This window comes from Plectropomus leopardus, chromosome 15 (assembly GCF_026936395.1).
Source record: "Plectropomus leopardus strain MGB_pleo_1.0 chromosome 15, ASM2693639v1, whole genome shotgun sequence".
NCBI classification, from domain to species: domain Eukaryota; kingdom Metazoa; phylum Chordata; class Actinopteri; order Perciformes; family Serranidae; genus Plectropomus; species Plectropomus leopardus.
The window spans coordinates 3,078,883-3,099,144 of record NC_142190.1 but is presented as its reverse complement, the minus strand read 5'-3'; the positions used below and the strand labels follow the sequence as shown (position 1 = coordinate 3,099,144).

Genomic DNA, 20,262 nt, shown 5'->3' with positions numbered 1-20,262 from the left:
CCACTGTAGTGTAGGGACACGGTTACGGATGTTACGCAATAAAACAACATTTCCACGTCCAAAAACAAACGAACAAGACGATCTAAGGTCCCAGGGAGGAGAGGACTACTATCGTGCCGACTTTATTGCTATTTAGCGGCTTTTCGGAGCCTCTCAGCGGCGTTGTTTTAAAAAAAACGCAACAGGTGAAACATTTAGCGACTTATTTAGATCATCAGTGAACAAGGAGGAAATATACTGTCCAAGGCTTATTTTCAGCATTATTTTTGTACAATTCAAGCTTACACAAGAAGATAAGAGGGAAAAAAATCCTCAAAAATGTTGTTTTTTTTAAATGAAAATGCACAAATTAAATTCATCTGTACTCACCAGATCTCAGCCTTTCATACCGTCGGGTAATAAAAATCAAACAAAAAGAAATAATCGGTTATCGGCATCTTATCGGCCAGGAGAAGCTAGAAATTATCGATTTATCGGTTGAAATAATCATTATCGTGCATCACTGGTGAAAAGTTCTGAAATATTAGAAACATCCTAAAATCCTGGCAATGTCCTGTAATCCTTGAAACGCCTTAAAATCCTACAAATGTACTGAAATCCTAGACACGTTTTAAAATCCTAAAAATATCATAAAACCCGAGAAAAGTTCTAACATCCGAGAAATGTCAGAAAATCCTGGAAACATCCTAAAATCAGAGACGATCTTAAAGCCCTGCCCTAAATGTCCTAAAATTCTGAAGTGTCCTTAAAACCTAGAAATGTCCTAAAATCTTAGAAACGTACGGGGCTGCGATTGGCCCCTGGCCCCCACACACAGCGTGTCCCCGCTCTGCGTCCTCAGCTTCAGTCCTTATTCCTTTTGTTTGTTTTTTTCTCGTCCGTCACTGACGTGTTGGACCGTAGCGGCACACCGCCGTGTCTGCAGACCTTCGTTACCCGGCCTGTCGTCTCAGCGGGGACACGACGTCACCGTGGCAGCGAGCTAATGGAAACAGTGACGCCGAGCACGCAGTGTTACGCTGGATTTATACATGTGTGTTTTTTATACAGCCCTGCTTCTTTTCATGCATGTCCGTTTGTTTATGCATTGTTATTGTGTCCCCGCATGTGTCCCCCATGTCCCAGTGCTGCTGACAATCACCCGGCATTAGCTGCTCCCCTAATACCCAGTTTAAGGAGCCCATTAAGCCCAGTGGGATTAGAGATTTGCCCATGTAATCATTGTGTTTGTGTGCCAGCATGCCAGCTAGCTAAAACTCTTACCAGCAGGCAGACTGGTCCCAACCTGCAAAGTTTAGTGGGAAGTCCTTTCAGCAGTGTGGTGGAAGATTGATTACAGTTGTGAATGGCTCCGCTGGTGTCCTGTTTAGGCTCATCTCTCCGTCTCATAGCTGCGGTTTGACCGAACGTGAAAAACCAGCTGCTAAAAATAGTCCCAGTTCTCCCAGTGATAAACGCTGCAGATGATCAGAGTTGTTGGATCGATAGTCCCTGTTTCTCGTTCACGGTGCCGCTCGGTTGAACTTTGAGTCACCCTCGTTCATCAGGTGTGTGACGGTCACGCACGGCGAGTGTGTGATCCTCTGTGATGGAAATATTTGAGATAAAACTGCTGACAGACAGACTGAGGATGATGAGATTTTGGACCTGCACACAAACTGAAATATCTCACTTTGTTTGAAATGACACCAGTTTGTAATGAAGGTCACTGGGTCATAATTATGTTTATTGTTTATTATAAGGATCCCCATTAACTGTCGTTTTGGGGTCCAAAACAACATTACATTACAACAAAATTAAACGGTAATAATGAAAATATACTACTCAATAAAATGAACAAAGTAACTAAAAAAATTATAATAATAACAATATTGATTATAATACAAAAATATGACTACTTTAATAATAGTAATTAAAAGATAATTAATTCACCATCCATCAACCAATTAAAAAAATAAATAAAATAGATTCTTTAAAAAATCTTATTCTGCAGTATCTTACTCAAATAAACATAAAACAACCAATTAATTTTTTTTTAAAAAAAGTCTTACTCTTAACTATCTTACACAAATAAACATAAAACAACCAATTAAAAATCTATAGTAACAGTAAAAAAAAAAAAAATAGTCAAGATGTCAAAGTGCTCACATTTGTACTTTAACCCTTCGAAACATGAACATGTTGGGGTGATTTCTTTAAAAAAATTACCTAAAAATAAACGGAAAAAAGTCCAAAACAAACAAGGAAATTAGCTAGAAGACGTGCTAAAATAAAAATAAAAAAATCTATATTTATATGTATTTATTTAATTGATTTGATAATATTTTTTCTGTGATGTAATTTTACGTATAAAATTATAAATCTATTTTTTTGGATACTTTCCCTTTTTCTTGATATATTTTTTTTATCTCTCGCCAAGCTGGTCATTGTCTTTTTGCTCCGTGTTTTTGAAACCAGTTCGCTCAGGTTTCAAATATTAAAAGAGCTTATTAAAGGCTTCTTAACACAGCACAAGAAAACTGATGTTGTGTCATGTATCAGATAATATAATAATAATATAATAATCATTATCTCAGAAACTCACCCTAAAATGCGGGTGAAGAATCCAAAAACAGGAAATTCTTGATGCATAGAAATAAAGTTCAACAACAGCAAAACATCTGTTTACTAACTTTCACACAGCTCCTGTATTTAAATCCAGATCTCATTCATGTCGTCGTGGAAACGTGAGACACAAAAAAGTTTTCTTTAAGAATTCAACACAACACGGGGTGAGTATCTGTCATAGAGAATGGTCATTCGGGGTAAAGTATTCCTTTGAGTGTAATACTGGAGTGAACGCGAGGGTTAAATTTAAGCGGACTCTTGTAAAATAGGAATCCAGATGGAATTGAAAATCTCGGTTCAGTTCAGGACAGTTTGGTCGAGCGACACGAAACCCTTAACGGAGCCTCGTTCCCGTTTAACGGTGGAACCTGTGATCCCGGCTCACAAAGGGCTTAGCAGCACAGAGTGATTATTTGCAAGTATCAGGAATGCAGTAAGAAGATTTGGCTTCTGGGAGAGTTTGAGTCTGAGGTATAATCGGTCCCCTCCTGGAGTAAGAGTTCCCGATTCGAGCTGTGATCCTTCGTGTTTGTGCGTTTTCTCCATGTGAACCTGAGCTGTGATTCATTCACTATCAGGCAGTCGACAATTTCTATTTTTAAAACAAGCATCACTGTCATATTCTGTATTTTACCTTACTTTAAAGGGTAATTGCAGTATTTTTTATCCTGGAACCTCTCTTCTGATGTTTTTTTTGTATAATCATGTATCAAATGTGTCCGGCTGCAGACGGCAGACGTGAAACAGCAAAAATGCTGCAATGTAACCACTCAGGGCCTGTTTGCGTCACCAATTTATGTTTTTGCCACTGACAGGCTCAGACCGATATTCTAAGTGTCTGAAACCGAAATGACTCCTACAGAGATAGACCTTTTTGTTACCCTTTAACAGGCGGTATAACTGCACGGTTGACATTTTTTGCAGTTGAATTACTTCACTAAAAACTCTGCAAAACCCATTTTGATATTATACAGATGTTTTTGTGCGCTGCATTTTAATATTTTGATTATACTCCAATACTACTCAATTCATTTTTATTATATTACGTTGACTGTTTTTTTCATCATACATTTTAAAAACATTTTGTGACTAGATTCTTTATTATTTTTAACTATTTTTGTTTATTTTTATATTTATTTTATTTGTTTATTTTATGACACTTTTATTTTCAGATTTATATCATATAACATTTGCAGTTTTTTTTACCATATATTTTATACATTTTATTTACTAGATTTATTTTTATTTCTATTTATTCAATTTTGTTTATTTATCTCTATTATATTACATTGACTTTTGTAGTTTTTTTTTTATTATTCTAGTATTTTTTCTTCATAAATTGGTGCATTTTGGTAACATATTATACGGTCTATTATGTTGTATATTTTTTTTGCAAAGACATGCCTTAAGGTGACAGTTAAAGGGTTAAATAGTAAAATATTTTTTGTTTTACCAGAAACTAGGCTTTGGAAGTCTTTTAATACACCTTCCTGAAATTTCACTGCGGTATACAGTATATGACGGGATAAGTGTGCAGCAAATGACATGACAATGACAAAAACAAACACTTTCAGTGGACCTACGTTAACGGTGTGCAATTGTGCAAAACTTGTTGATCCCATAAGTCAAAAACAGTAGCAGAAACTTTGTAAAATAGGCTCCAGGTTAGAAAATATTGAAGTTGCTGTTGTACCCTGATGCATTTGCAAATCTTTTAACAGTCTGTGTCCAGCAAATTTGTGGCAGTTAGAGTAAATGTTTAAGGGAATAATATTTTTTTTTAGTGTCCACCAGACCAACTTTCCATGTACCTTTTTAACGTTATGTAATACGCCGAATATACCACAATTCATCGGGAGAGGCGGATGAGTCAAAGATTCACGTGCAGGGTCGAGATATCTGAGATGTAGATTGAACAAAAGGTCCCGCAACCTTTTTTCAGAACGATTTCCCAAATATTTTGTTCAATTGGTGTTTAGTCTCTCAGCAGAGATATGAAAGGCCGCTGTTATTTTCTCTTGGGATTTTTTTGTTTTTAGTGAATTCCTCTATTTTCCACAGGGGACTCTGTTTGACGGATGTGTGGATATGTGCTGTATGTTTGCGTGTGAAACATATGGTGTTTATGCATCACTTACAGTAAGTGGAGCAGAGTTAAGTGCTCTGAACCCGAACATATGTGGCCATTAACCCACGGCTGAGTGTCATGGCGAGCTGAAGGAAAAGGTCACTGTCAGAGGACGATGTTGGACTTCATATGTCCAGTGAAAGGTCAAACTCTTAGTGTTATGAGGCCTTTGTCCACACAGAAGCTACTTATTACAGCAGTGATGCTCATCTTACAGCCTGCATGCTAAATCTGGCCCCTGACAGGGTGATTCACACTGGGAATCATTTTTGTTATTTTAGTATACGTAAGGTGCATTAGTGTATAAAACAGCATCGAAATAGAGCTTGTTTATTTAAAAAAATGTGCTAGTGGAGGATCTCTCATAACCCCTGAAAGAGGTCCTAGCTAAGTCCCTAAAATGCAGGAAATGTCCTAAAATCGCAGAAACGTCCTAAAATCCTAGAAACATTCAAAGTACTAGAGACGTGCTAAATCCTTGAAAGGTTCTTGAATCCCAGAAACATCCGAAAATACAAGCGATGTCCTTAAGTCTGAGAAACATGTTATGATCCCTGAAATGTTCTAAAGTCTTCAAAACATCGTAAAATCTAAGAAATGTACTGAAATGTTGAAAATTTCTTGAAATCTAAGGAACTTCCTAAAACCTTATAAACATCTCAAAATCCAAGAAATGTCCTAAAACTCGAGAAATGTCCTTAAATCTTAGAAACATCCTAAAGTCCAAGAAAAGTGCTAATATCCTAGAAACAACCTAAAATCCAAAATATGTCATAAAATCCTAAAATTTGGGAACTGTGCTAAAGTTTTTAAAATGTCCTAAAATCTCAGAATTTTTCTAAAATCCTAGAAATGTCCTAAAATCCTAGGAACTTCTGAGAATCCTAGGAGCATCCTAAAATCTTAGAAACATCCTAAAGTACCGGAGATGTCCTAAAATCTCGGAAACATGTTTTGGGCTCCTGCGACTGGCCCCTGGCCTCCTGTCATTTTGCAGAAGTGGCCCCCGATCAGAGCAAGTTGAGTCCCCCTGTCTCACAGTAAGTGGAGCTCAGTCGCTCTGCACCTGAACTTATGTGACCACGAACCCACAGCTGAGTGTCACGGCGAGCTGAAGGTAAAGGTTACTGTCAGAGGACGATGTTGCGCTGCATAGGTTTGGCGAAAGGTCAAACTTTGTCCACACAGAAGTTACTAATTAAAGACCAACGCTCGGGGACTGGCTGATGTGTCACAGTTTTTATCTCGGGGGCCGAGACTGTGGCAGTCGTCTGAAATACAGCCACCTCCAGGTTGTGTTTCTTTCTCTCTGCCCTGCTCGTTTTTGCTCTGATAAAGGTTAGTGAGGTTCAGTTTTATCGATACACCCCCTCGCATTTTGCGCTTCCTCTCCTCTCTGCAGTGGACGAAGGTCAGAGAGGTAATAACTCAACACTAATTGGCTCTTTAGTGTGGAGTCACCCGGTTGTATTTTATGCTCGGCCTCTTCAGGCTACATAATTAATGATCGCATTGAAGAGGCAGCTTTGACAATCGCTGCTGTTCACTTTCATAACAGGCTCTTATATCAGGCTCATCTGACAGCGCGGAGACAGAAAAGCTGCGGTGTGCGACGGCGACAAAGCCCATGGGAGGGTCAGCCCTGTGCCAGTTATTATTTCCTATTGTTGGTGGACCTTTTGATCAAACAGCAGCCTAATTAGAGTGAAACAAAACACGGGAGCTATTGTAAGCGTGCCGGGGGCTGATTTGATGTTTAGGTGAAAATAGCGGCCGCAGAGCACAGTAAATCTGTGATTATAGCCGCACACAGAGCCTGATGCCACGCTTAGCTCATTCACTGTGATCAATAAACCCCTCAGTGCTTGTAATCATCATGAGGAGAAGATTAAATCACTGCAGGTTTGATGGCGTAAAATTAGGCTTCGTCTCACCTTTAAGCTCTGATAACCAACTTACGGACGGTGGGCCAAATCAGGACCCTGATAGAGTACAGAGCGGTTCATTAACCATTTTCCAGTTCACAATAAAAATAAAGTGATTCACACAGGGAATAGTTTTTGTACTTTCAGTTTACATAAGGTGCCAGAGTGCATAAAACAGCACCAAAATAGGGCTTGTTTACCAAAAAAAGTGGCAGTGGAGGATCTCCACACACCCTCAACAGAGGTCCCAGCTAAGACCCTAATGTCCTAAAATCCTAGAAATGTCCTAAAATTCAAGATATGTCCTAAAATCCAGAGCTCTGTCACTGCTTGCCTCTGTGTCTCTGGCTGTGTGTGTGTGTCTGCTTGTCTCTCTCTCTGTTTAGACACAGCTGATAAGCATTTTGGAAGTATTGGAGCCATATTTAATCATTTATCATAATCAGATCATGTATATAATATCTAATGTAGCCTTTGTATCATTTTTAATAGTAGTATTTAGTATATTTAGTGTGTTTTCCTGCCAGATTTGTTTGGTCTCACAAAGAAAATTGACCATACTGAAACTATCGCTGCCAAAAGCAAGCTGCCGGTGTCTTATGTAAAATCGTTTCACAGCCGTTGCGTGTTAAGTGTGAAGCAGGCGTTAAGTGACCAGTTCGAACAATAATTTTTTAATTTGGTCCAGTATTGAGTGAGAGAGTGCAATGTAACCACTCAGGGCACTGTGAACTCACGTCATTTTACGTCCACTGACAGTGTTTGTTTTTGTCTCTGACAGGCTCGTATTGTTATTCTGCGTGTCAGATAACTTTATAAAGGATCTCTACAGAGAAAAACCTTTTTGTTAAAGAGTGAGATCCTTTTTGTTTAGCCAGAAATAGCCCAAAATGTTTATTGTCAAACAGTAATTTTAGCGTGTATAGAGCAGCATATTTTCACATCTGACTGGGTAAATTAAGGGTTTATTATTTGTTGGAACAATGGAAAGACGAACAAAGACAATTTTTGTGAGTTTTATTTTGTGTCTTTCGACTTTGAAATAAAGTGTGTTTTGCAGTGTTAAAATTATTGTTTTTTTAAGTAGAGTCTGGTGGGTTTGGTGATGCCGATTTAGGGGCTGTTTCTGGTTAAACAAATAGTGATGTTATTCTTAACTAAAAGGATTATCTCTGTAGGAATCCTTTTCATAATGTTTTCAGATACTGAAAATAATCTGAGCCTGTCAGTGGCAAAAACAAACACTTTTAGTAGATGTACATTGATGTTGCACAGTTGTCCATTAATGCAACATTGCAGCCTGTTTTGCGGCTGCCTCCTGCAGCGCTCTTTATGCTGGACCCATCTCAAAAATTGCTCTTCCCATGAGTCACTTAGACACAAAAACATGAGTAAATAGGGTCCAGGCTGAAAAACACGAAGTGACCTCCTCACTGTTGTTATATATCAGGTAACGTGTTGTTCTGCAAATGCATGCTTTTCTGCTTTTAATGCATATAGGTGACAGGGAAAAACACATGATGCAAGCAGTCACCATGGCCTACGTGCCGCACATCATGCATCCAACAGAGGGGCAAATGCAAGTGTGTACTTGTGTGTCTGTGTACGGATGTGTTGGTGTGAATGTAGTCTTCCATATGGTTGTCGTCCCCGGAGAGGTGTGTGCCGATAACAAGGTTAGAGAAAGAAAAGGGAAAACATGGCAAATGCATAAGCACACACAGTAGTAGGACGGCGGTGCTATCACCATGGAGAGGAGCCACTCGAGCCCTGAGGGTGAGGAGTTCAGACGGGCTCCGTCACACCTCAAATGTCAGATTCTGGGAAGCTCAGATCGATCAGTGAAGACCTTAAGCTCGCGCTGATTAACTCTGCCCTGTGGGAGACTCTGAAGGGGCCTCTCACAGGAAATTGGTATTCGCAAGGGATCGTGTGCATGTGAGCGCCGGACTGGACAAAGACTTGAAACACAAGAGCGCTTTTATAGGACTTCTGTTACACACCAGGCAGTTTAAGATCTGACTCTCACATGTTGCTGTGCAGCCTGTAACTGAAGGTTTTGGGACTTCTATGCAGTTGTGAGGAAGTATTAAGATGCTTTATAGGAGTAAAAGTACTAATATCACAGTGTGAAAATACAAGTGCAAATCCTTAGTCAAGTGTTGTTGGTGCAGTAAAATGTCGCCTCTGTCAGTGTTTATCTGTTCTACCTGCTGTTTATGGATCAATATTCCTGCTGCATTAATGCACATGTTACATCAGTGCTGTAGATGTTTAGGGTTGGGCTCATTTTAACTCCTTTATATACAGCTGGGTAGTTTACTTTACAGCAATGCATCATGGTCTATAAGATGATCATGTGTTTGTAGTGTAGCTGTCCTGTGAGAACCGCCTTTCTTTAAAAAAGACTGAAAAAGCATTTTAGACTTCATCTGTAAGTTTGTCACAAACGTCGAAGTCTTTGACGTTTGTGACAGATTCTGGGAAAAAAAATCAAATTATCGAGTCAATCTGACTAAAACTGGACTTTAAAATACATGTAAACATGTTTGTCCGACTGAAATCAGACTAAATCTAACTTCTCAGAGTCGGACTAACATCAATCAGTTGATCAAATTTTATTCATACGGCACCTTTCAGACTAATTCAATGCAATTCAGAGTGCTTTAATAAGCAAAAGCGGCTCTTAAAAAATGGATCTTAAAAAAATAGAATAAGTAAAAACCATACCAAACCATGTTTTGACAAAAAATATTAAATACAGAGGAGGGACTTGTGTTGTAAGTTCACTGGCATCACGCTTTAGCCTTTTTTTAGCCATTTTTCAAAACAACTTGGCACGTTGGGGCTTCAGGATACTTGGATTACCTCGGACAAGCAGTATGGAGACATTTGTGTTTTTATTATGTATTTTTTTAACATTTGAATCCTGGTCACGATTTGCTTCAGCTGTTCGGGAGATGATTGCAACACCTTTTCTCCGTGAAACTCCGGCAGTGTTTTGTGGACTATAAAACTTCACCTGACTTTCCATCTATATGAGGGTGAAGAGATACTGACCGAATTTTCATTTTTTTGGAGAATTATTCCTTTAAGTGTAGCTCATAAGTAAATGTAAGTAGTTTCATTCCAACACTGCATTAATTTATGTGTTATTGTTTCCTGCTGTGTATCTCGAAGTCTTTGCATCATTTAAATTGAAGTTACATAGCAGCCAGATTTCATAATCACAAAGCAAAATTGACCTTTTTTAATGCCTAATTTTGTCCTTTTTAACAGCAAATTCTCATCTTTTTTGTGTCAAAACTTTTTCAAGCCTCAATCATCGATGCCTAAATTTCCACACATTTTTCGCTTCATATTTAAAAGCAAAATCTTCTCCCTGGTTTTGCAAAAGTGTCCATTTTTGGCCACGTTCGCTCAGCAGAGCCTTTCTTAAGCATTTAGTTTGTTGGAAAAGCCTCATACTGTATATTTATCAGGCTCTTTGATGTCTTAATTTAGGACAGCTCTGGACACATTTTAAACTCTTTTTTTTTTTTTCTCAATTAACCATAGAAGCCAAACAAAAATAAATACGCTGTTTGTTCAGGATGGGAACAATGAGCAAAGGCTCTGAACATGAGGCTCAGCTGGGCCTGACGGAGCACCGCTCATCCGGCCACGTCTGGGAAACTCACACACACGTTCACACACTCGCTCACACACACGAAGCCACTGAAGAGACAGGAATGGACCCCCAGGCGAGTGTGGAATGGAGGTCAGACGTCGAGGACGGGAGGGGGGAGTCGCAGTTCAAAGAGTAACCGTCGCTGAGGTCTGATAATGTGGGATCAATGGGAAGAGTGATATCATCAGCGTAAAATAACAGACTACAGGTGGTCATCATAGAGGTGCTGCTGTTACAAACGACTGATAGCTCTTAATAAATGTGGCGTGTTGATTTTTTTATTCCTGAAATTACCATAATTGCTAAAGACTAGTCAGAAGAATCTGAATTTAGAAGTAAGTAATAAAATAAAAAAAAATACATAAATAAATTATAAATATTTGAATTTAAAGAATAGAATAAAAAATAACAAATACATATATTAACAGCTTAAATATTTTAATAAATGTGACATATTGATTTTTTTTCCTTAAATCATAAATAATCATATTAATATAAATAAATAATAATTAAATAATCATACTAAAGAATATCCAGGAAAATTTGAAATAAAAATTTAAAATAAAAATAATAGTTAGAAAAATAAAATTAAAAATTGAAAAAAAATAATACAAATAAAAACATGCTTGAGCCCACCTTAAGGCTGTCTGGGGTTAAGTTCAAAGGGTTAATTTATATATTTATTGCCTTATTTGTTTATTGCAGGATTTACAGAATGGGCATATTTATTTATATATTTTGGATTTAATATTGACCTAAATTGCAGTCCATATGGTCATTTCAAAGATCCTTTTTATATAATCTTTAATATGATCACCTGCGATGTCTTATTTTATCCGACAGGTGAACACTGTCCGTCACAGGCAGGTCTGTAGTTGACCTCTCTGACCCGTGTCGCCCTCCTCGCTCTGTATCGCGTCCCGTGTGCAGAATAAGTCCATTAAGTCGTACGTAGAGACAGGATGAGTCGACACAGCAGCTCTGTGACCTTCCCTGCTGCCCGTCTTTGTCTCCACCGTCCCGCCTGCCTCGGCTCTCAGCCCGTCATTGCTCATGACTGTGATTCATTGCGTGGCACGTTAATGCATCATCACCCTCCCTCTGCGTCTCTCTCTCCCTCCAAACTCTCTTATCTCATCTTTGCTAGATTTTGTCCTCCTCTGTCTTATTTTACTTTATTTCATTTTCAGAAGATACAAACAACATAGTCACAAATTGACAATACGAAATCACCAATTTACATTACGGATAACTTAAAGAATAAATTAACAGACTATAAAATAAATTTGCACGTGACATTTCACATAAAAGTGCAATAAATAGTTAAAAACAACAATACAATAAAAGGAAAAAACATGATCAGAGACCGGATAGCAGTAATGATAATAACATGGTCTGTTTTAACACCACTGTGGGGAAAATAGGGAGATCTTGCATGCCATTATTCAGTAATATGCGATCGGAGATTGCCACACTGTAAAAATAGAGAACTTGATATACTTTAAAAAATCTAGGAAACTGATTGCATTGAAAAAGGAAAATAACTGTAACTACAAATTTTAATCAGTTTCCTTTATATCTAAGTGTTGAGTGTACGTAAAGTTTATCTTTATTAAATATTTACTTTTGTGAAGTTGTTGCAACTTTAAAATGACAAATGCTATAACTTTGTTAGCAATTTAAGAAAACCAAGTTAGTCTGACTTAACTTGGTCATGATGAGCAGGATTTTGCCAACGAGTAAGTTAGAAAATTTGGAAGTTTTTATTTTCATTCATTTATTTCTTTATTTTTATAAATAATTCAAATATGAGTATTTTATTTTAACCAACAGAAAACCGATGTTTTTTTTACAGTAAACTTAGTTTAGTGATGTTGCTAAAATGTAGAAAGATTGATTTATTTTAACTTGCTGTTTTTAAGATGCAACAACTTCACAAAATTAAGTAAAATATGACTACATTTTGAGCAAACTTAACACTTAGATGTAAAGTGAACATCATTTAACATTGTTGTATTTACTCACGTTTTTTTAAAGCAGTCAGTTTATAGATTTTTTAAAATATATTTCACTTGTCAGTTGAAACAACTTTAAGTAAATATAACTACATTTACATTAAATTACACTTACATGTCAAGTAAACATAATTTCAGTCGGTTTAATAGATTTTTTGAAACAAAGTGCATGTTTTATAGAAAAAAGGTATCGTATCTCCTCTTTCCTCGGTTCCACTCTTCCTTTCTGCTTTTGTCTCTCTCTCACATTTTATTCTCGGTCGTTTGTCTTTTTATTTTTTCAGCGGCGGGGCGGTGAAGAGACTCTGTGACAGGAAAAATACTGAGAGCAGCTCATCAGTCTCTCCTGCTTTTAGACTGATGGCTTTTTAACAAACTGTGTGTCACAGTCATGCTCCGGCCCTCCTCGCCCGCCCGCTGCAGGCTGCATTGTGTTTTTTACATTCTTGATGTGTGACTCAGAGCTCCGTATTGCAATAATGGCACGCTGACATCCCGGTGTCAAGTGTAACGGCTTAACTCCGTGTTCCTGGACGTGACCCGCGGTCCGAGTAGCGTTTCCATGTGGCAGCAGAGAGCCAACACTTCACCCCTTGTTGTTGCACACAGTGTTAAACTGTTGTCGGTGAAGTGTTTAGTGCCTGGCTCATTTCCAGCTCATCTGTGAATTCCATTTTTTAAATAGTTTGCAGAGAGGATACGCTGTCCTTGGTCTTTAATGTCCTCTGCAGCTGTAGTCGTCTGGAGTGGTTGCTCCATTATTACATTTTTTAAAGGAAAAATGCTTTAACTGTTTCCAGCTCCTCCACTGTGACGACAAGCTGCTTTTTTCCTGTTTTATGCCATCAGGACTTGAATTCTTTTGGGCTGTTTGTCCCACAAAATCACTTATTTGAAGACAAAAATAATGCAATCACAATTCCTGCGGGAAAAGCAACAATGTCCTTTGCAAAAAAACAAACACTTTCTTGCCACTATCCCAGCAGAAAAACACTGTTTTTCTTGGCGCTTTCCCAGCAGGAAAATCAGTGATATCTCAAAATTAAACAACTGCTATCCTAGTGAGAAAAGCTGCCATGTCTCGATACAAATACCACTGTCGATAGTGACAATATCTCTTTTTGTGGAACTATTGCTGCAAAAAGCACAGCAATGTCTCCACAAAAAAAGAAGGTTTTTGTGGCACTAACACAGCAGGTAAAGCTGCAAGTTCACTGTCAAAAACAGACGCTTTTTGTAGCAGTTTCCTGGTAGGAAATGCAGAGGTATCTCTATAAAGAACAACCACTTTTTGTGGCAGAACCTGGAAGGAAAAGCAGCGTCTCCTTAAGAAAACAACTGTTTTTGTGTCACTTATCCTGGCAGGAAAAGCAGTGATGTCTCAGTACACACAACCCCAAAACAAAACATTTTTTGTGGCACTATCTCAGCAGCAAAACAGCTTTTCTTTCAACTGTCCTGGCAGGAAAAGTAGTGACAATGACTGTTTTTTGTGGCACTATCAACATTGTCATAGTAAAAAAAAAACAAAAAAAAAAAACTGCTTTTCCTGCTGAAACAGACACTGGAAACACAGTAATGACCTTGCTGAATTTTGGTCTGCAGCCCGGCATGTGCGACAGCATGCACTGTCCCCTCCACCTCCTGACTGCAGAGTCAGCTCATATAATAGTGCACTTTATAAATATAATATATCCGGGGTTTGCAAACATACCCATGTTTTGCTCTGGCAGCTGGGCTGCTGGGAAACCTCTTTTCTGACTCGTGAGTAGTCGTCAGTTGCAGGACTAGTCTCATTTGCTTTTGTGAGGAATATAAAAAGTAAAACGTACATTTATATCTGCAAAAACAGACACATTTTACAGCAGTTTTTTTCACTAACAGCAGTTCCTACAGCAGCTGCAGATATTCTGCTTGCTGCTTTTTGTGTTTTGTGTCGTTTTCAGATCGAATGATTGCTGCAGTTTGGGGTTTCCTGGTTTTTGTAACAGCAGCTGTATGTGTGACTCGTCTGAGTCTGCGTTTCATCACCTGATGAAAGTTTCCACGATCATTTTCACTTGTAATTTAATTTCAGTCTGATGTTATCACAGATCTTATCTGATTCACACTTGGAGGCGAACCAAAGCAAACATGCACAGATCATCTTCTCTGGTTTTTCCCCCGTGGTCGGCTCGCTCTCTGACTGTACGAGCCCCTGCTTCTCTCTCGTACGTCTCTTTTTCTCTGAGCCCTAAAAAGCAAACGGCTCGGCCTTTTGTGTGCCGAGCGAGACGCTTCCTGTCGCTTGATGCTGTGTTTGCTTTTCTGAGCCGGCTCCCAGAGAGCTGTTGTTGTCCGCTGCTGTTTTAGCATTCATGCCTCTCCCTCTCTTTTTACCCTGAACGATTCCCAACCCCCAACGCTCCGCCACCGCCAGCTGACCCCTTTCCTCTCCCACCCTGAACTCCAGCATACCTGCCTGCTGGATTAGGACAAGAGTTCTCCAAAGACTCCCTCATGCAAACTGCACTGTGCAAACCTCTCTCAGCAGATATTTTAGGGTTCGTACAGTCATGAAAAGAAGTCACAGAATTTGAAAATAATCACATAAGTTTTGGAAAACTAAATATACCCTGAAGGTTTTGGAAAAGTCATGGCGTAATTTTTCATAAACCTGTGTAATAACGCGTAATTTGTTAAAAAATCTCTGTTTTTACAGATTCTGGTTGTTATACATGGTGTAATTTTTGGTAATGTGGTTTTCACCAAACCACCAAGAACGGAACCACCCAAAAGTTTTAAAGGAAAAAAAAAGCTGACATTTTATAAAGAGAAGAAATTGCAAAAAAAAAATGAAATCTAATAAAAAAAATCACCAAATAAAAAAAAGCAAGATAAAAATATACTTTAAAAAAATAAAGAAAAAAAAGGGAAAAGTTTTTCTGTAAAAATTACCCCCAAAAAATGAAAGAAACAACTTTGCCAAAAATTTGTAACCCCCCCCCACACACACACACATTTTTGCGTTAAAAATCACAAAAAAAGAAAAAAGAAAATCGGCAGTAAAATAAGTACAATATGCCATTTAAAGCTGTATGCCCCTCCCCTTATGCCTCTCAAAAATAACAGACAGTCCTCTCAGTTATATTTAAATATTCACTTCTGTTCTGAATTCATTATTTTTTTAAATAATGTATATTTAAAGGCGCTATTACATAGTCAAGAAAAGAAAAGATAAAGATTACTGATGGATGCTTCGTGTATGCGTGCGTGCGTGCGTGCGTGCGTGCGTGCATGCGTGCATACATCACACATTAATAGCAGTGCTGCTGAGCCAGGTAAGAGGGAGTGAGGGGGGAGTTATGGGAGGAATGTGGGCTGACATGACTGCACAGGTCTGCCCTGCAGACTTAATGGACAGGCAGAGACTGACGGAGACGAGACATCCACAGACTCTCTGCTGCACCGTCAGAGCACGAGACGACCAAAACGTTACCTGCAGAATAGAGACCAGTTGATGTAAAATTACTGTTAGTTCATGCTGAGTATCAAAGTGGTTTTTAAAGTGCATAATGACAGGAGTTTGTTGTTTTTTTTTAATATGTTTGATCCTTTTAATGATTGTTTCCCTCTTGACCATCATAAGTTAAAGTGACTGAATTTGGGTCTCCATGAATTTATTTGTAAAGTGTGAGCAGGAGGAAATTTTAATGTTTTGTGGCATTCATCAGTTAGGTGATTTTTGAAGAAAAGAAATGCATTTTTTTTTCTCAAATGCAAATCTAAAAAAAAAATCTTTTTGAAGTTTTTGGTGATTTGTAAAGAATTTATTATTATTATTTTTTAAACTTTTGGTGGGTGATTTTTAATTTTTCTTTTGGTGAGATGTCTTTATGACATATGTTTAACATGACAAAAGCGTAAAAATATAACACATTTAGATAAAAAAAAACTAGTCGGCAATTAGCAGATTCAATGAAAAAAAGATCAGTGATGGCTGTCAGAATATAAAGCGATTTATGAGATCATCACATAGCCTAAAATACTGCAGCACATCACTATAATGTCTGTACAAAAAAGTAGTGTTGACTAAAGATGGTCAGGTTGATTTTGGCTGTTTTATCTTTAAAATCCCAAATTCCCACATATAAAATTCACCTCTAAGATGCCTTTTTTTTACTTTGTCCAGACATTTCTCATGGTACACTTACACCTACATACACATATATTTGGCAATAATTGGTCAATAATAACTATTCACTTTTTTTGCGGGTGTTTTCATGGGATTCTTTTATTTTTCACGTCAGTATGAAGAGGTGGTTGCATAGTTTGCATGTTCTTCATTTTAACATAAATGCGTCATTCAGTGTAGGTCTGGTTAAGGTCATGAACTGGTCTTTGTTTAAATGGTCTTGACTGCAACGCTGCCTTTGAGTCAGACCACTGAGAACATAAAAACCTTTAAAAGTTCCCCATTATGAGTCATATTAAGAGGATATTGAGCTGGGAAACAAAGGACCCTGGGAACATGAATTTATTCACCTCTGCCTTTGAAATATTTTACTCAAAAACAAATTCAAGCTCTGAAAACGGCAGAGGAAAAATCAGCGGGTCTATTAAGTTAAGTTAAGTTCATCCGACATTAAGAGGAGACAGTAACCAGGGTAAAATATGTTACTGATATATATGATCATATGAGATTCCCCGTTTGTTACTTACATTAAAACATATTATTATTTTTATTGATGTGTTAAAGGTTTTCTAAAATTTTATTTCAAACCCTTTGAAACCTGGATCGACATCAGTTTATTTGCACTGAGATGCCTTTCACAGGTTATTCATTTCTTTAAAAACTTAAGCGAATTGGGTTGAATTTATTTTATTTTTTAATGGAGAGCAAAGGCATTGACCAACTTGACAAGAAATTTCTCACAAATTGTAAGAAAGTTTTAGAAGGTGACAAAAAAAAAGAATGTGAAAATGAGTTTTTACAAAGTGTGGAGAGTTATTGGAAAATTATCTTAAAATAATCTAAAAAAGGAAAAATGTCCAGAAAAGAATATTTGTAATTATTATAATAATATATTTAAATTTTTGTTACTGAACAGAATATATACATTTTTTAAATTTTAATCTTTCATTTTCTTTGTTTTTTCATTTGTTTTGTTTTTTACTTTTATTTTTTGTGCTTATGTTCAGCTTCTTTTTTTTGTGCTTATTTTTGGCTTTTTTCTTGTAGCTTTTTACTAATCTCTTGCTAATTTTTTGCCATGTTTGACAGAAGTCAGTCAATTTAATGTGTGAGAGGAGTTTGTTAACGTATTAAAAAATTCCACAAAATAAAGTAAATTCAAAACGGTTGACCTTATTTATGATTTAGGAAAAACTCACGTGCAGTTTATATTTGGGCCCAAATAAGTAAAAGGGTCACTAAAGTTTAGCTAAAGGCACATTTTCATACCAGAGACATGTAGTGACCAAAGTGAGTGTCAACTTCACAACAATAAACCAACATGCCGATGTTGAAGCAGGACACGAATCAGCTCCGCAGTCGCTTTTTTCTCCACCAGGTCATCAGCCGCTCACCTTGAAACTGCAGCTAGTTTTAATCTGTCGTCACCGGCATCCGTCAGAGCGAGTGACGGCAATCAGAAAAGACAAATCTGTCAACAGTTCGTAGCAGCTCAGGGGTATTCATGACCGCAGGGACTTAGAGCCATGATTTTTAATTCCCGTCCTCAGGACTCGAGTTGTGCTGTTTTTCTATCCCATCATGTAGTTAATTACATTCCCCTGGTGTCACATGTATGGATCAGTCACTGTTTGGATTAACTCTGGTCCTCAGGGTCAGGACTGAAGACCGGGGGCTTAGAGGCGACGGTAAACAAACACAGAGCTGCACGGCCGATCTTTAGCATCTCTACAGCTAATGCTTTGTGTGCGTAAACATAGATGTGCCCAAAGATATTTAATGCTGTGCTTTATCCCAGACAATTAGAAAAACTCTGAGTACATTTACATGCAAAATAGTCCTAGTTTAGCAAAAAAAAGACAATATTCCTACTAAGCTGTTAACATGGCTAATGAAAGTTTATATCAAATAAATAAAAAAATTACATTAACCAATTTATTTATCTATCACCTGACAAAAACATGGAAAGACGGCAATGAGCAACGAAAAAAGATATGACTCAGAAATTAGTAAAAAAAAAAACAAGTACAAGAAAATTGCCTAAAAATTGGGGAAAAAAAGGGAAAATGTTTAAAAAGAAAGTAGAAAAAACAAGAATTGGAAAAAATGCTTAAAAAGTTATAACAATTGTGTGACAATACAAATAAAGTTTTTTTTCCTATCCTTTTTTTCTTTTTCCACTACATATTTATCCCAAGCAAATTTTCTAAATCTGCCAATTTCTTGCAATTTGTTGTACATTTCTTACCAAGTTTCTTATACCTCATTCCCAATTTAGCGTGTGCATGCAGGTTTTTTTTTAAACACCTGCTAAATATGAGCAATTTGTTGTTTTCCCACTGCCACTGAACTTACCGCTGGAGAATGACTTGGCCTTTCTGTCAGCTGGCATGTGTGTTGTCTTGTTGGTGGGTCCGTGCGACTTAACAGACGTACAAGATAACAGGTAAACAGTAGAAAGCAGCAGGGTCAGAGGTGTTTGAAAACTTTTCAGTGGTTTCTTCTCGTTATTTATCTCGTACTTATTCAGTCTCTCTTTCAGACTCGGTGCAGATGTGTTCGTATCAATGTTTTAGCTGCTTAGGAGGAGAAGGAGGGTAACTAGTGGCAGTGTGTCATTGTATCTCGTGGGTTAAGGAGCTGAAATTACCATGTTCACCCGGTGTTGTGTTCCCATCAATGCTGATCAGAGCTGCAGGCGATAAAACCTCAAGTCTGCTGCAGACGCATTTCGTTAGCGTGCTTTTTGTGCAACGAGAATGAGGCTTTATTGACCTCTTTCTCATGTTTTTCAAGAAATCATGCGAATTTCACAATTCGCTCAGGATTCAAAGGTTAAAGCAAACAATAATTTCAGCCCCCGGACACAAACTCATGACTCAGGAGAGTCTCGCTGGCGGTGAGCCTCGTCCCCAAAGCTCCTGAGAGGGACAGCAGAGGAAGACACCGGAAATAACTTATCTATCCAACAGGGAGCCAAACAATGGCCCGGAGGAAGTCTTTCCTCCGAACTCCCGACTCTTATCAGACCCTGAAAACGCTGCGTACAGCGCATGAGGTGACAGCGCTCTGTGAATGGTGCGCACACACAAAAACACGACAGACTGGACGTGCTGCTGTGCACGTTTTCACCCAGAGGAGAGATCAGAGCGAGCATCAGAGGCTGAAAGTGGGATTTAAGAAGATCCTCCAAAGGAAACTAGACCGGGCTTTAATGGACTCTGAAAGACCCAGAACAGCGTATTAAATTTTAATTCTCATGTTGTTTCCTGTGGTTCTATGACTTAATGGCTTTTTTTTCATGTTGTCAAGAGGCTATTAACGGGCTGACACAAATTACGGGCACTTTAAGCTTATTGTCTCCTCTGCTTCTCTGTCCGCAGAACATCGATGTGACCAACTTCAGCAGCAGCTGGAGCGACGGCTTGGCCTTCTGCGCCCTCCTGCACACGTATCTGCCCGCCCACATCCCCTACCAGGAACTCATCAGTCAAGATAAGGTACAAAACTACAGGAAAACTACAAACACACTCACAAATAAATCTCACACCACACTCCTCATGCACATTTCCATCTGCACCCCCGATCCAAATGTTAATAATAATATTAATAAACTTGATTTGTACAGCACCTTTCATACAAGAAACGCAGCCCAACGTGCTTTACAAAGAAATTACATGCATCAAAGTGCTTCACATTAAAACACATAGAAGAGATAATAAAACCAGCATGTAAAAATAAAA

General features: G+C 38.0%; 1 protein-coding gene across 5 annotated transcripts in view; it reads left to right on the top strand.

Annotated features, from left to right (window-relative positions):
* Nucleotides 1-20,262, top strand: part of specc1 (sperm antigen with calponin homology and coiled-coil domains 1) — a 118,311-nt gene that overhangs the window by 84,503 nt on the left and 13,546 nt on the right. For all 5 annotated transcript variants that reach the window (XM_088088301.1, XM_088088299.1, XM_088088298.1 and 2 more), the window contains one exon: nt 19,903-20,019. In XM_088088301.1, the coding sequence (XP_087944427.1) occupies nt 19,903-20,019 (117 nt within the window). The remainder of the gene's footprint in view (nt 1-19,902; nt 20,020-20,262) is intronic.